This window comes from Phocoena sinus, chromosome 17 (genome assembly GCF_008692025.1).
Source record: "Phocoena sinus isolate mPhoSin1 chromosome 17, mPhoSin1.pri, whole genome shotgun sequence".
Lineage (NCBI taxonomy): Eukaryota > Metazoa > Chordata > Mammalia > Artiodactyla > Phocoenidae > Phocoena > Phocoena sinus.
In genome coordinates this window covers 63,949,329-63,966,935 of record NC_045779.1, presented here as the reverse complement: position 1 = coordinate 63,966,935, position 17,607 = coordinate 63,949,329, and the positions used below count along the sequence as shown (strand labels likewise).

Genomic DNA, 17,607 nt, shown 5'->3' with positions numbered 1-17,607 from the left:
ATAGGTTATCATTCATCTTCATGACGACTGTAAAATAAATTCTTTCATTATGTGTATTTTAAAGATGAAGAAGTGGAGGTTCAGAGAGGTTAAGACAATTGTCCAATGTCACAAAGCCAGGCAGGGACGGAGCCAAGACTCAACCCTGCTCTACCTGGCTCCAGAGCCCATCCTCTTGGCCCAAGCTCCTCATACACTGGTACGTGTACCTGTGCATGTGAACTGCTGGGGCATCTGGTTAAAATATAAATTCTGACTCAGCGGGTATGGGGTGGGATTTGAGATTTCTCCCTGTTGGTGCTTATCCTGCTGGTCTATGGACCACAGTTTTAAGTGTTTGAGTAGCAAGACTCTTAACTCTGCTGTGTTGCCCCCAAGCAGGTCTGATTTCCTTTGCTTCTTAAAGTAAAACAAAAACACAAAACGTCCTTCATCTCTACTGCTATGAAAACAACCTGTATATGTGAATTCATGGCTAGAAACCAAAACTCAGCTAACATCTTGTGAAAATGTTATACAAGGACCATGGCTGCTTGCCTAAAGTTTGCCGTTTATACATCTTTTTAAAAATACACACCTTGAAATTGTTTGCAAGACAATGCAGTCTCTCACTTAGGAATCCAAGTTGGAACTCACGCACCATCACTGAGCACCTTTCTAGGTGCTCACAGAAACAACAACCCACGTTTCACTTCACGTGCATTTCCAGCCTCAGCTGTCTTCCCTGCCTTCCCCTCCCCCGCTCTCCCCTTTCTCTCATGTGCTCCTGAAGCCTGACCAACCAGAGCAACTTCTTTCCTTTTAAGAATAGCATGGCAGGGCAGGGAGGGAAAGAGAAAAACAACAACAACAAAGAAAAATAATTATAGAATGCAAAATTGCGTCAAAAAAGTATGATCACCAATGTGTAAAAACTGCACGAGACAGAACGCTGAAGTCTTAGCCTCTCCTGTAACCCACCCACCTCCCCTCCGGGGTCCTGGTGAAATGCCAGCTGTCTTACAAAAGAAGGGAAATCTTGGCCAGTCAGAAAAAGGAGAGAAAGATGGTCATTCACACAAACTGTGTTGAAGTTGGTCCATCAATATTAGTGTGAGAAAGGTGTGTTTGCCTTGTAGAGACTTCACTTTGAGGCAGGACCTGGAAGGGTGTCTGCAGCTACCACTTTCTGCTGCATCCTAGGGAAAGCTGGATGGAAACCTGGAGGCCTGAGAGGAAGAGTCTGGACTCAGGGCTGTGGAGCAGAAGCCAGGATAGAGGTGGAAACGAGACTGAGGAGTGGCGGACTCAGCACTGAGAGGTGACTCGAGGAAAAAGAAGATTGGGCCGCTGCATCCATCTCCCACAGGAAGAGTTTCCTTTTAGAATGAATGTCCTTTTCTGAGACTCAAGGGGGAGAATTCTGCTTTTCTGGATGGTGGATTAGGCTGAGCTCAGCAAATTCTGTTGCAGCATTTTCAGTAACATTATGAATATATTTAGATTAGAGAGAAAGAAAGATCATGGAACAGGGACCATGAAAACCTGACTGCCATTCCAGATTTACTATTACCTAGCCATGTGACTTCAGGTGAGGCAGTTTTGTTTCCTTTAGATTAATTAATATTCCCTCAACCTGGGCCCCCTAGGCATAGCAGTTTCCTAAAATTTGTAAATAGCTATTCTAGATGAATAAGGTTGACAAGCATGGGTCGTAAAAGATGATTCCTGACTGCAGGACATTGACTTTTCTACTGGTTGACAGGCACTGTGAAACTCCAAGAGGGGGATACAACGGCAGACTCTAAATGTGTTTGAACACGGGGTGTTTATGGCGCCACTCAAAGGACAGCTGTTCTGTGGAACAAACTTTGAGGCGACTCTGGAAAAAATCTAGAGATCTGAGAGATTTACATTCTGTGCTTTGTCTCACTGCACTTTCTAATTCCCCGTTAAGAAACCGGAGTGACCAGCAGGTGGGTGAATCCTTTGTCTCCCTGAAGCAGCTCTTGCTTTTTTCAGATTCACCAATTCAGTGAAGAGAAACAGGGCCTAAAGGGAGGTGGCGGGAGGGAGTTAAAAGCAGGGATAACAAACGTAAAGTAGATAGCTAGTGGGAAGCAGCCACATAGCACAGGGAGATCAGCTCGATGCTTTGTGACCACCTAGAGGGGTGGGATAGGGAGGGTGGGAGGGAGGGAGACGCAAGAGGGAAGAGATATGGGAAAAAAAAAAAAGAAAAGAAAAGAAAAGGAAAAAAAAGCAGGGGTAACAATCAGAACTGGAATGAAAATAGTTTTCATCTTATCAAGATGTTTCATCATGTCAGGACAATCGAACATGTTCAACATTTACAAAGCTATCACCCAAAGCAATCCCAATGACAAAAGGAAAATCCAGATAAAGAAGTAAGCCAAGGCCACAGGGCAAAGGTCCTGAATTCCCAGTTAGGTCTATTCTCTGGCTTTAGTTGACAGTTGTTCCCTGTTCTAATTTTAAATGATTCTGGGATACATCAAAATATTTAGGAAGGAATAACTTTATGCTGGTTTTCTCTTATTTTTAGCACTGGGCTTTCTGAAATGATTTGCTATTTTTAAGACAGGTGTTTCTTTCAACCCCAGAATTCCTTGGAATGAGAAAGCTGAAGAAATATTTGTGGTGAATAACTAGGGTGAGTTTTTCTTTTTCAGTTACAGTTTTACAGAGGTGGGTTTAAAAATCCTTTTGTACATATGACAGAAAATATTGGGTTGGCCAAAAAGTTCATTCGGGGTTTTCCCTAACATACAGAACCACAAACACTTCCCTGGATGTGAAGGGGGCACACAATGCCAGAAATGTCCCCTAGATGTTGGATTTCCATTTGTTTGAATGCCCACATTTATTGCGTGATGACCCCGGCGGACATACACTCTGTGTTCTTTTATGTGCAGTTATCCACTTAATCCTCAACATCACATCCCTATTTGAAGGATGAAGAACAGGAGACACAGAGATGTTACGTAACATTCCCCAAGTCATACAGCTCCTAAATATTAGCCCTGGAATTCACTAATAGGTAAAATTGTATTCCCCTCAAATGCATATGTTGAAGTCCCAACCTCTAGTACCTTAGAATATGACCTTATTTGGAAATAGGGTCATTACAGACAGAGTTAACATGAGCTCAATCTGGAGTAGGATTCTTATAAAAAGGACATCATAGGAAAAGAGACATGCACATAGGGAGAACATGATATAAAGATTGGAGTTATGCTCCCACAAGCCAAGGAGCTACCAGAAGCTAGAAGAGATGCTTCCCTAGCACCTTCAGAGGGAGCACGGCCCTAGCAATCCCTTTGTGTCAGCTTTCCAGCCTTCAAAACTGGGAGATAATAAACTTCTGTGGTTCAAGCCACATGGTAGCACTTTGTTACAACAGCCCTAGTAAACGAATACAAATTCCAACCCAGATTCACCTTATTTCAAAGCTCAAGTATTAAACCAGTACCTGTAACGCCTCTTCTGTCTGCCCCCCATAACAATCACATCAACAGTAGACTCTAGCCATTGGATGCGCTTTGAGGCTGTCTAATCCAGCTGCCCACTGCCATATTCATACCAAGGGGAGAAAGAACACATTGTGGACCTCCATTTAGGGAACTATTTCCCTGTAATGGCTCTCGTGGGGCCCAGTTCTAGCCTCTGGAAACACACACGTGCACGCGCACACACACAATCATCCCACCATCCACGTGGAAGCCCTACGAACACAAAATCTCTATCATGCTGTCAAATCTCTCTTCTAGTTAAACATTGTCATCTCCTCACCTATTCTTCACATGGCATGGTTTTGAGCCTTCTCATCCTCCTTCTAAGGTAGTGGAAGAATAATTATGTTGTAGCAAATAATCAGAACTCAGATTGGCAGGACAGCCCACTGTGAGTTGGGAAAGTTAATCAGTCAAATCACACACTGTTGTTGCCAGCCATTGGTGAGTGTTAAGCTTTTGGACCAGTCTTTCTCCATGTTTGCTCAAATTCTCTCCTGGGATAGAAATGTCTTTGTAGTAGAGGTAAAATACCCAGGGTCTCCAGGAAAGGCTCAAATCTTGATTTAAAGACAGTAGGATCGGGCTTCCCTGGTGGCGCAGTGGTTGAGAGTCCGCCTGCCGATGCAGGGGACATGGGTTCGTGCCCCGGTCTGGGAGGATCCCACATGCCGCGGAGCGGCTGGGCCCGTGAGCTATGGCCGCTGAGCCTGCGCGCCCGGAGCCTGTGCTCCGCAGCGGGAGAGGCCGCAGCAGTGAGAGACCCGCGTACCGCAAAAAAAAAAAAAAAAAAAAAAAAAGACAGTAGGATCTATCCAGAGATTGTGCCTATGAGCCTGTGTTCATGAATGGTGCAGGGACCCAAGATGAAAAGACTATCATATCTTTACAGTGTAAAGCCGCCAGGAATCCTGAACTAGCAGTTCTGTGGAAGAGCAACCTCTCCTCTTGTAATTTTCTTTGAAGTCTATTTTTTAAATATAGATGAACTTGTGTAAAATGATGCCATAGATAAATTACTCAAGAGAAAAGTAGAGAGGAAACTAATAGAAAAAATGTTCATTCTTCTTAGTAATCAAAGAAGTAAAAATTAAAATAACCTTAAGATATCTGCACTAGATTTTTAAAAAAACACCTTATATGTCTCTGGTGACATAGTTATTGGAAAATTGGAAAATATTCAGCCCCAGGATGGTCTCATTGAATCAAGAGGGGGCAAGATGTTCTAGTTATCCTCAGACTTTCGAAAGTCTTAGTGTCTAGTCAGAGATCTGGACACACACTAGGAATGCTGTGCAACCCAGGAAAAACAGACGTTCCCATCCTTGAGTCAAAAATAGTACAGACTGTGACCTTTGATGAAATACCAGAAATTCCATGGGGAAGGGCGTGTCCCTGGGCCAGGAGCCTGAGCAAGAGCCCCTCTCCTTGGTGAATGAGGGCTGAGCAGAGAGGAGCAGGGAGGAGTCTCTTCCCTCTCAGCAATGATGCATGGGGTTCCCTGAGAAATTGGCCTAGAAGCCAGGAGCCAGCTCTTCCCTTGCCATCTGGGACCCATTCATAAAAAAGACAATAAAAAGAGTCTGATCAGAAAAAAAAAAAAATAGTACAGACTTACTTTGAGGAAGTGAGTTTTGATCTTCCCGCAGTGTTGACCCATCTGCTTCCTGATGGGGGAATAGAGCAAGTCCTTGGCGGCGATGCGGGCATATGCCACCCTCCTGCTGTTGCTCAGCATCCAGATGAGGATGTCAGGGATGGTGTGCTGTGGCTGTGGAGAAGGAGGGGATGGATTTGAGATGTGGGTGTTTACACAGCACCCCCAGGGTTCTCCTATCCTGCACCAGCACCCCTTCTGCACAAGTTCTGTGACTTAAACTTTCTGGGTACTGAAACACCCGTGCAACCGAGCAAGTTAAGCGTGGCTTCTTTGAGAAAGTCTTAGGTCACGGAAGCCCCATACGCCAAACTGCTTATCATGCTTTGACAACATGCAAGTCGGACCCGTGACTTGGCATCTCTGGTGGCCTATTTTTCTCCATCTGCAGAACAAACGTTTGTTCCACCTTCCCATGGGTTTTTTCTTTGCAATCTTGTAATCATGATTTGGCTTCCAGCATTGGACCTCCTAAGAGCCAGGTAACATTTCCAGAACATTCAAATGAAACACCAAAAATCCATGAATGTCTTTGGATGTCTTTCCATCCGCTCTGAAGGAAGGAAAAACAATTTTACAAGGGATTTTATACCTAAAATATAATTGCTAAGTATTTTCGCTCCATTATAGGTGTTTATTCAGGAGAAACTGCACTCAGTTGCACAGAAAATTAGAATTTAAAGTTGAGCTAATCAAGGTAAGAATTGCAGAATTCCCTGCCAAGAGGCCTATTATGTTGTGAGTGTTTGAAATGCACATTGCTGAGCCAGTATAGCTTCCAAAACAAAAGGGAGGCACATTGTCATAAACTAGGCTTTGACATTGTCGGACTGGAAGCAGATACTTTTTCTAACCCCGTAATCCTCTAGTGTAATTGGTACCCTAAGAAGGCATCCCTTCTCTCTTGACAGGGAAACAGAGACATCCTCGTGGAGGTTTTCTGGCCACACGGTCAGTCAGTCACAGACCTAGTTTGAACCTTCTGGGTGCTTATTAAAATTCCTGCATTCCAAGGTGACTATCTCACGGCTTGTTATGCCTCCAGGGAATGATGAATTTGCAACAGGAAAAAAAGCTTTCAAGGACAACAGAAGCAGTAACTCTGTACCTCTCCCTGAAAACTTCCGCCACAAAATCTAGTATTTAACAGAAGCAAATACGAGGACTTTTTTTAGATCATTCTGGTAGTCACCAGAAGATACTGCTTACAATTAACTTTAAAATGAGAAGCTGTTTTAACTTTTACTGGACATGAGTTTCAATTTGCTTGCAGTTAAAAACCTATCAAAGATCCCATGTTTATTTTGACTTTTCTTGATCCTATTAAGGAGTGTGCTTTATTATTATTTATTAGTATTTAGGTATGTGCTTTTTATTTCAGCTGCATACTCAGGCTTCGTGAAAAAAATCAATAAAGCCATACATGTTTGGCTTAATTTAAAACCCCCTCCTTCACCCTTCAAGCGAATGGTACCTGCTCAGCTCAGCAGGGCTTGAGAGAAAACACTGCTCATCTTTCATTCTTATCAAACATTCAAGCCCCACTGGGAAGATATTCGGTCTCATCTTCCAAATGACCTTTGCCTTTATAGTTGATTACCTCATCCACAAGAAAGCGGATTTTTTCCACAAAGTTTTGGGCCGCCTGGATCATTTCATCAAGAGATAACTTTTTCTTCTGCTGCTGAGTGAGCCCCTTGGCCTCCTTGGCTATGGCCTCCTAAAACAAAACAAGAGTCGGTGTAGATCTTTCTAGAAATCTGGTTAGCGAGCACAGTCCTGTTGCTGGAGATTCCTTAAAGTGCTTGTAAGTTCCATGCTGAGACACTCATGAGGGCTGTTTCGGGCTCTGCTATGGGGCACGCTGCCCATTAACAGCAATTTGGTAGGACTATGGGGACAGTGAATATTATCTCAGCTTCATTTGACAGATGAGAAGCTGAGGCCCAGAGAAGCCAGAGGTTTGTCACGGTCCCATAGCTCTTTAGTCAAGACCTGAATCTAGGCTTCCTGATACTGACAACAACAACAGCTAAAATAGATTGAGCTCTTACTCTGCACGGGGCAATGTTATATCTGCTGTATTAACCCTTAGGACTCCTCACAGCGACCTTACGGGGTAGGTACTATCATTCCCATTTTACAGCAGAGGAAACAGAGTCATGCAGCTACAGAGAGGCAGAGCTGGACTTGACCCCCTGCTGAGTCCAGAGGCCATGTCCTTCATCACTGCTCTCACCACCTCTCCCCGGAGGCACAGTAGATGCTTCCAGACCAAGCTGGCACCAGGGAGATCTGTGTGCGTGGTTGGAGCATCTTAAAGTGTTTATTTTGATTTATTCATTCAGCCTGCATTCATGTTCTTAGGGGGAAAAAAACCAAACACTTTGCAGTGATTTCTAAGGCCCTGCATGAGTGGGTCCCGCCCACTGGCTGCCTCATCTTGGACTGCTTCACTCACTGGGCCTCAGGAGGTCCTAAAACACGCCCAGCTCCCCCTCCAGACTGGGATGCTTAAGGTTCCTCTTGACCACATGTTCTCCCTAGACTCTGCATGGCTGGTTTCTCCTCAGGCCTCCACTGCCATGATACCACTGTCATATATTCTCCCACATTTTCCCAATCACCATGGCCTTTTAAAATGCCCTTCATTAAAAAAAAAAAAAAAAAAATGCCCTTCATAATCATAACCTGTAATCGTTTTTATTTACTTTTTGTTATCTATCTTCTGTCTTCCCCACTCAAATGTTAACTTTGCAAGGACAGGGGGCCCCTCGGTCTTGTTCTTACCTTGAATACTGAGAGTCTGGTGGAGTTCCTGGCACATAGTGGGTGTTAAATAAATGTTTGTGAAATGAACAGACCAGTCAATAAATTCCTCAAGAACAAGCACCAAGTACTGACAGCCTTGTGTCTCCAGCACCCAGCACAGGGCCTGGCACCGAAGAAGCCCTCTGATTAGAGGACCTGAATACCTGCTATGCACCAGGCACCATCCCAGGAGCCAAGGCCTGGGACAAGAGGAGGACTCAAGCTTCCTTTCCTTGAGACTTTGACAGTTGGTGAGGTGAAAGCAATATATGCAAATAACTAAAATGTGTAATGCATCATGGGACCAGAGGGGCCAAAGCCAGGTTTTATGGATAATATGATATTTGTGCTGAGCAAAAAACGCATTGAATTCATCAGATGATAAGAAGAAAAAGTACAGTCCAGTTGGAAGGAACAATTACATATGAAGGCACGTAATCAGTGAGGGTTCAGAATCGTTGGCACATAGATACATGGGAAGGGAGCAATGAGAGACAAGGCTGGGAGACTAGGCTGGGACAAGACGGTGAACAGCCCTGTATATCATGCACAGAGGAATTTGGCCTTTATCTTATGAACAACTGGGAGACTCCAATCTTTTGTTTTTAATAAATTTATTTATTTATGGCTGTGTTGGGTCTTTGTTGCTGCGCGCAGGCTTTCTCTAGTTGCAGTGAGCGGGGGCTACTCTTCGTTGCGGTGCGTGGGCTTCTCACTGCAGAGCACGGGCTCTAAGCGCGCGGGCTTCAGTAGAGCACAGGCTCAGTAGTTGTGGCGCACGGGCTTAATTGCTCCGCGGCACGTGGGATCTTCCCTGACAAGGGCTCAAACCCGTGTCTCCTGCATTGGCAGGCGGATTCTTAACCACTGAGCCACCAGGGAAGCCCTCCAGTGGTTTTTTTAATCAAGAGAGATCTAAGCAGATTTGTGTTTTGGAGACCATTCTGGCTGCGGTATGGAAGGTGGACTAGGGGAAGATGACTGTGATAGCCCTGGCCAGAGACGCTAAAGCACTCGGGTTAGGCAGTGGTCCTGGGGATGAAGAATGGAGTGAGTGCCAGAGTCTTTAAGGGCAGGGGTCTCAACCCGGCCTGGGGTCAAAATGACCGTTTAGTGTGAGGTATAGCAGGGGTCCCCAACCCCCGGGCTGTAGACCAGTAGCGGTCCGCGGCCTGTTAGGCACCGGGCCGCACAGCAGGAGGTGGGCGGCGGGCGAACGAGTGAAGCTACATCTGCCTTTCCCCCTCACTCCCATTACCGCCTGAACCACTCCCACTGCCCCCCCTCCCGCCCCCATCTGTGGAAAAATCCTGTCCACGAAAGTGGTCCCTGGGGCCAAAAAGGTTGGGGACCACTGAGGTACAGGATTCAAAGTTGATTCTTAAGCTTCTGATTGGAGCAACAAGTGAGGCTGGTGGTACAAATACAGGACAGGGAACAAGCTTCGGTGGGCAGATGATGGGCTGAGTGGGATACGTTGAGTCAGAGGTGCTATGAGGCAAGCAGTGGACGTGTCCACCCAGAGGCTGGAAATGCGGAGACAGAGCTGGGCCACTGCAAAGCACGAAGTCTTGGGCTTGTTCAGGACAAGGACTGTCAGACACAGGAAACGAGAGAGCTGTGCGGGCTATCTGTGGAGGACGTGCACCGCAGAGACAGTCAGAGGTGCTGAGGAAGACATTCAGTAGGAAATAGATCTTACATACGGTGGGAATCTGGCCTCCTTGGAGTAGAGGAGGACACAAAACTTCACTTATTGTTCTGGAAAGCAGGATGAGTCAAGTGTTCAGAGACTCGGGCTTTAGTCTCTGGAGTATGATTAACCAGCTGTGACCCTTAAATAAAATCATTTAACCTCTGTGGGCCTCATTCACATCTTTAAAAATGTCCCTGGCCAAACATTGAGTAATTTTATTTTGCAGAATTATCATGGCCTCAAACAGGACGTCCCTTGGTGCCATTGCTGGAACTGAAGTTTCAAGGAGAGACAATCAGGGTCTGACTTGGTCTGGCGTTTGTCAGTCGTCACTCATTCAATAGCAACCGAACATCTCTAAGTCACTCAGCACTGTGCAGGGTCTCCAGGGCACAGAGAGGTACCAGCCACTGCCCTGCCCTCAGGTAGTGCTCACAGCTTTTCACACAATTCATAATGGGAGGACACCAAGGAGAGGTAGTTGAGTTATGTCTTTTTGTCTCTCAGCTTAGGAGGCAGAAGGTTAAGTGAAAGAGTCCACAGCCTTTGACAAAATACAAACGTCAAGAAAATGAACAAGTCCTACATCAGAACAGAATATAGCGCTGGTGGGCTTCTAGCTCATTCTTGTAAACATTCAGTAAATGCTAGTTCCTCTCCAACTCACTCATCTATTTATTCCCTTCCCATTCTTCTATATCACACAACTGTATAACTTTTAGAACTTTATCCTCATGTGCTCTATGACCTATGCTTCATCCATGAGGTTTATTTTTAAAGCACACGTTTTAGTTCTTTGCAAAAGTATAAATAGATTTTCACATACCAGCTCCTGCCAATAGAGCGTAAGTCGTTTCTTATCTAAATTGGTTTGGTTCAACATCTTGGGTTTCTTTTCCACTTCAGAGATAAAGGCACTATAAGAGAATAACAATTTTGAAACCTACTTAGTGAAAATTCATTTATATAATTCCAGAGGTTTGCAAGTATACTTTCTGTAATACAATAGGAAAGTTGATGAAGCCACAGAACCAAGATTTTTCATTTTGGATTAAGCAGTAAGGCACTAACTTTTCTATGAGACAAAATGAGAATGGGAAATAGTGCCAGGCCTCACATTAGTTTTGGGGATGTTTGTTTTTCTACTTTCTTTCAGTATATACCTATTGTGATTCCTATCCAAGTTCATAACAGCAAACACAAAATAATGCAGTTTTCCTTTATCTTACAAATTTAACACACACCAAAATGTTCCTGAAAATTGTATGTAGAGCAAATATTTTAGACTCAAAACTGGGCTATGTCTTCACATTTTTAAAACCATACAAAGGACTGAACAGTAACGTTTTGAGGGATGAAGTTAAAAAGGTATTCAATAGGAAAATGGTAATGGTTATAAATGCAATTGAAGAAGAAAGAGAAATGACTTTAAATTTGGGGAAATAAGATATTCCCTCATCAGCAATAAATTAAAATCGATACCATTTTCACTTACTAAAAACCAGGTAATATTCAAGGTTGATAATATTCAAAGGGAAATAGTCACTCTCCTCTATTATGATAGGAGAGTGTTAATTATTATAATATTTCAGAGGTTATTTGACAGCATCTATCAAAATTTAAATGTCCATATAATTTGATCCAAAAATTATACTAGAATTCTACCCTTCAAAAATAACTGAAGATTCTTGCAAAAATATGTTTACATAGTAATGTTTATTGTAGCATTGTTTATAGTAGCAAAATAAATCAGAACAACTTAAATATAAGGGACTAGTTAAATACTACATGATACATATCACGTGACCGAACACTGGGGATGAGTATTAGGTGCTACTGTAGAAAGATACCAGTGATACATTGCTGAGTGAAAAAGCAATCTGCTGAACAAAGTGTGTGACGTTTATTTTTATGAATGTGTGTGTTTGCAAATGCACAGAAAAAAAGGAAGACAAATCAAACTCTTCTCTCTGAGTGGGATTGGAGAGAGAGTTGAGAACACTTTTCCTTTATACATCCTGCATTTTGTTGTTGTTGAAGATGAGCATGTGGTATTTCTGTGATGAAAAGAATCAATTACAAAAGAACAAAAGGGGGTTCTAAGATGACACACCTTCCAGGGAGGGGTCCCACACCAGAGCTCTGCCTGCTGGTAACTGGAAACTTCAATCAGAAATTTTCTTTGGACATACTAGTCATTGCATTTTCTCTTCATTTTTAAAAAGAATAAAAAGGAGTCTATTTTGAGGAGGGAGTCTTGGTGCCACCTGTCTACCTTTCTTTCCTAGAGGCAGAAGGAATCCATTCCACTCCCAGGATGGATCAGCTCTAGGAAACATGGATGCTTCTAATCTCTCTCCCTTCCTCACAGGGGGAGAAGTAACTTATTTCCCCATCAGAATGGGGGTAGATGACTTTGGCACGTGATTCTGTCCATCCCTCATCTTTCAGACCCCGCCCACTGCCAGCTGTGGGCGGCCTCCTCACCTGTACACAGCAGGTGGCCTGTCCCTTCTGGTGGGAAGCCCCAAAGTCCAGCTGCTCAACCTCAAACAGCTGGGGGGACCACAAAGTCTCCTTGACCTCAGGTACAAACTTTTTTCTCAAATCCAGGTTTACCAAATATAAAATGAACGTTTGATCTCTGTCTGACCCTCATGAATATTTTTTCAGTTGGCTTTAAACTTGAAGAGAAAAGGGAATAATTATCACTTCTAAGTAACCCCCTAATAGAGAAAAGTTATTGAGCTATGAATTTGCCCGCAATTTCTAAAAATATGACGATGAAGCTTTTAAGGATGCTTCAAGGGATTTGCAGGTGACACTTAGCTCACAGCAGGAGTAGCCCTGATATATATTGCTTCTATATGAAAAACAGAAAAGAAAGAAAGAGAGAAAAAACTACATATTTATTTCTTTGCTTTCTTTTTTTTAAGTGAAAAAGGCTTGGGTAGTTGAGAGATTAGGAAAGACGAAACTTACAAAGCTGAACACAAGAATCTATTAATTTTTTTCTTTCCATCACATGAACAGCCATTCCTTTTCCATTGATTCTATTATAACAAATTCTCATTATTGCTCACGTCTTGACCCAATTCATCAGGTTGTTTCCTTATCGGGAAGGCAGCCTCTAAGATGGCCCCAATGATCCCCACCTCCTACTCTTCTTGCCATTGTGCAGTTCATCCCCTTTGAATGTGCACTGGTCCTAGTGACTCGCTTCTAACAGAAGACATCAAGACTGATGGGATGGCACGCCCAAGATTAGGTTATGAAAGACCGTGACGTCCATCTTATTGGCATGTTCTCTCTGACTCCTCTTTCTTACTCATTCTGATGCAGGCAGCTGCCATGCCGTGAGAGGTAGCTTGGAGAGGCTCACGTGGCAAGGAATTGAGGATGACCTCCAAACAACAGCTAGCAGGGAAATGGAGTCCTCAATCATCCTCAATCCAACAGCTCATGAAGAACTGAATTCTGCAAATGTCCGTATGAGTGATCTGGGAAGTGAGTCCTTCCCAGTCGAGCCCTGAGGTAACTGTAGCCTTAGTCAATGCCTTGATTGCAGCCTGGGAGAGGTCCTGAGCCAAGGACCCAGCTAAGCCACACCTGCATTCATGACCCAAGAAACTGTGAAATAATAAATGTGTAAGCCACTAAATTTGAGGGTTATTGTTACTCTGTAATAGATAACTAATACACCCTGTTGTTTCATCTTTTATTATATTGTCTACCTCCTGGAATAAAAGTCATTAATTGGTGCTTATTAATGTGGTGTATAAAAAATTCTATTAAATAGCATTTGATATAATTTATCCATCTACTTGCCAAATAGTTGTTGAGTACCTACCAGATGCAAAGAGCCATGCTGGACACTAACACTACCAGCATTTTTCTTGTTTCATAAAATGTCTCTGCAGTCTTTCTTGTCTTCTCTTTTCCTTTGTTTTTCCCCGCTTTGCTTTATGTTTTAGTTAAGTGTCAGGAAGCAGTAGTGAGCCCACAGTTGCAGCTAAATTACTGAACAAAATTAAGGTGGATATAACACTATTCAATGCCCGTATGAATGCACGTAAAATCGACCATTTTCTAAGGTAGTTAAAAGCTGATTCCGTATCTGCTGAGCTACCCAGATGACAGCTGTCTCTGCAGTACCTGCTTTGACTGACAAAGTCAGTGAGCACCATCTTCATTTTCTCTTCCGGGGCTTCCTCTGAAATCTTAATCAGTTCTTTCACTTCCTCTATACCTTCATCCTGAAAACAAACCACAGAGGTGGGGGGATGAGAGGTGGGAATGAGACACCATAGTGGAGATACTGATTCTAACACCCACAGAAATAATATCGAACTAATATTTTGTTTTGAAAATGAAGGAACATATCTCTTGTTTTTTCGTGTATGTCTGAACAGGGAAATGCTACTGCATTCTAACTTCGAACCTTCCTTTCTTAACTGGAATTGGCCCAGATTCAAGTCTTCTCCTGTGTTGTTCAAACTCATTGCTTCTGTCCCAGATTTATTCCATTTATTTAGAATCTACCTTGTGAGGGAAACCTAATGTCATGGGAAATACCTAACAAAGTAGAGTAAATTAGATAGAATTATCAAAAACTTTAAAAGCAATGTTCATGCCAGTTTGTTATAGAGGAGTATAACCACACTGGATAATCCCCGAAACTAACAGGCTATCAATTCTTCTGATTATGGGGGTTTTTGTCAGGGGTGGGGTGTTGAGGGAAAAGAAGACAGGTTGTATATGACATTGGCTATATGCTTGTGTACTTAATCTTTGTACTTTTCCTCTGGATCCTAAATTCTAGGGTTCCATTTCATGGCTTGGAGGAAAATGGCACCCAAGGGGCAGTGTACATGTCACCACTGCTTTGCTAGAATTTACAACAACAACATCCTCCATCACATGCCTAGGGACATATATTTCCCTCTTTCCCCCTTCACTGTAAGTACAGGCAACACTGTGGAGCGGTTAAAGGTTTAGGCTTGGGAGTCAGACTACCTACGACATCCAAATCCAGGTTTTATCAGGTGACCTCACCCACTTCTGCCCAGTTTCCTCATCTGTAAAATCTGGTAATAATGGTACCCACCTATAGCCCCATAGGGAGATATGAACTTCTTCAAACCGTGCTTGGTGCTTAGTAAACATTCAGTCAGGTTAGCCATGATATGCCACGCATGGCAGGGATCCTGGCTCTGAGAAAGAATTAGAAACAAGTGCTCAAGGCTACTATGGCCTCTAGGGATAAAAAAATTCTGATTTGTTTGTTCAAGCCTTTTAGAAATAAACTACTTTGTCTGAAGGAGAAGCAAGACCAACCGTAAAAGGCGAGTCCATGGCCTCCCCATGGCGTGACTCCAAACCCAGCCTCCATGACCGCTTTCAGACCCCGTCTCCACGATGCCTGCAATCCCCATGGCCAGAGGCAATACTGTGTTTTGTTTTGTTTTAATTAATTATATTTTTGGCTGCATTGGGTCTTCGTTGCTGCATGCGGGCTTTCTCTAGTTGCGGCAAGCGGGGGCTCCTCTTCCTTGCGGTGCGCGGCCTTTTCATTGCAGTGGCCTCTCTTGTTTGCGTAGCACGGGCTCTAGGAGCGCGGGCTTCAGTAGTTGTGGCTCGCGGGCTCTAGATCGCAGGCTCAATAGTTGTGGCACCCGGGCTTAGTTGCCCTGCGGCATGTGGGATCTTCCCAGACCAGGGCTTGAACCCGTGCCCCCTGCACTGGCAGGCAGATTCTCAACCACTGCGCCACCAGAGAAGCCCCCAATACCGTGTTTTACATAATTGGAGACAGAATTATAAAGCAAACGGGAGAGAGAAATGTGTGCTTTCCTTCGTGTGGGTTTTCATGGAATGAGAGGGATCAGACCAGGGTCCCCTGGTGAGGCACAGTGGGACAGAGAGGAGAGGACACTGCCCGTGAGATGTGTGGGCTGCAAAGAGGAATGTGGAGTAAACGAAAAGGAATCACAAAGGGAGGGAGATACCAAAGGAGCAGTGTTTCCAGGTTTTCTTCCCCCGCTCCACCTGGCAGGGGTTGGGTGGGACAGCCTAGTTATTTTTCACATATAGGTGCTGTTTTAAATACTTCCACACATTCAATTCCTCACATAATTCTGAAGGAAAAGAGCAGGATATGATGGAAGAGGGTAAAAGGGAGCGAGTAAGAAGGTTTCTCTGAGGAAGTGCTTAAATATGAGCCCTAGAGGTTGACTGGGCTTCACAGGAGAAACATGAAGGGGAAAAGCAGCCCTGACAGAGGGAACAGCATGGAGGTGGCTAGGAGGCACAGAGGAGCCTGGTTTCTTTGAGGCACTTGAAAGGAGACCAGCATGCTTGGAACACAGTAAGGAGGAAGAGCCCGTGAGATGTAGGACTGGAGAGGTGTCAGGGCTTGAACTTGGAGGAGCTGTCCACCGTGTTTAGGACTTAGCATTTTATATTAGTTGAAGCTAAGATCTATCAATTTTGTGAGAAAGCTGTCCATCCCTTGCCTTTGGAGATTGGGAAAGTGGCCTATCCCTAGGTCCTATAACAGTTAGAAGCAGAGCAGGGATTTGAATTTGGATAATTTGATTTAAAGTCAAGGGATTTTGCAAAATGTATTCTCGTTCCCCTGGGTCCGTGTGGTAGGAGCCAGGTGTCCTCCAAATGCAGCAGCCTCGATTCACTTGTATTTAAACTGAGGTCAAGACCCTCTACTGGGTGGAAAAAAATCCCCTTTGCCTCCAGCTTCCCAATATTCAAATCTATCACCTGTCAGAGTCACCTACCAGGAGGTCTGCCATTTTCTCCAGCATGTTGGACCAATGCAGCCTAAACGTCTGGTCTCCCCAAGAACTGATGAAATAGACACAGGGCTTCTTGGCCTCGAATGGCAAATAGTTGTAATTCCTGGGAAAACACATTAGGTCTAGAAGTTAGTTGGTGATCAGTGTTTTTCAGACAATCCCAGTAACCTGTTCATGTTTGTATGTTCTGGGTGGGTTGGGGGAAGGGTGACGACAAAATAGTCAAACTATTAATTCCATCCATAGCCTTTACTTGGGGATCCATAGACAATAAGCAACGAACTGTTATATGGCTACAGCGGTGAGGTAATAAAAGCTACCACCCTCTGACCCAGGGCAAAGTTTAGAAATGATCTCACAAGAGGCAAGGCAAGCCCTCTTCAAGGAGAAATTCTCTTTCCAATTGAGAGAAGAGAGAAAGGAGGAAAACTAACATCTTTTTCCTTTTAAGGTCTATATGCTGGGCCCTGACTGTGTAAGGATCAACCAAGATAACAGATGTGAATGTATTTTATAAACTGAAATCGCTAGAGAAATCTAAGAGGGTAATAATATTAATGAAGATGAAGTCGTGTGCTTCAAACTAAACGTCAGCATCCCATGGCTTGCCGTCCATTCATCCATCCACACAAAATGTATTGTTGCTGGGCATTGGTGCCGGTAATGCAGATGACCTGCTTGACTAAGCAGGGATGAGAGGGATGGCAAAGTAGCTGGAAGGGGAGCTGTGGAGCCAAAGAGAATGGCTGATGGCGATGGTTGGATGTGCTTAAATGATGATAAGAAAAAAGTTAAGAGGATGAGACTGAAGACAGAAAAGAAGGAACTAACCGGTAGAATTAAGTTCCCAAGGAGGAAAGGGATGGATGTGAAAGCAGGGAAGATGGGAGAGGTGTAGCAAAAAGCTGAAGTTCCCTGCCTAAAGACAGCGATATTCTTAACGAGGTTTGCCCCCAGCTGCCTGTAATTGTCCCACAAACACCCGGGTCTGTGTGAAGAGAAACGTGGAAGGCAGGCCAGTCTTGTCATGGAGGCAACAGACAAATTGTGTGTGTATGTGTGTGTGCACATGCGTGCATGTGTGTGTGTGGTGGTCTATTAGAAAATCTTCCAGTTCAG

At 44.0% G+C, this 17,607-nt stretch overlaps 1 protein-coding gene across 1 annotated transcript in view; it reads right to left on the bottom strand.

Moving 5' to 3' along the window:
* FER1L6 (fer-1 like family member 6) overlaps nt 1–17,607 on the bottom strand; it is a 179,428-nt gene that overhangs the window by 76,176 nt on the left and 85,645 nt on the right. Inside the window, exons 14-18 of the mRNA XM_032610333.1 lie at nt 16,471–16,591; nt 13,832–13,932; nt 10,503–10,593; nt 6,770–6,889; nt 5,131–5,283 (exon numbers count right to left, since the gene is read on the bottom strand). Of these exons, the coding sequence (XP_032466224.1) occupies nt 5,131–5,283; nt 6,770–6,889; nt 10,503–10,593; nt 13,832–13,932; nt 16,471–16,591 (586 nt within the window). The remainder of the gene's footprint in view (nt 1–5,130; nt 5,284–6,769; nt 6,890–10,502; nt 10,594–13,831; nt 13,933–16,470; nt 16,592–17,607) is intronic.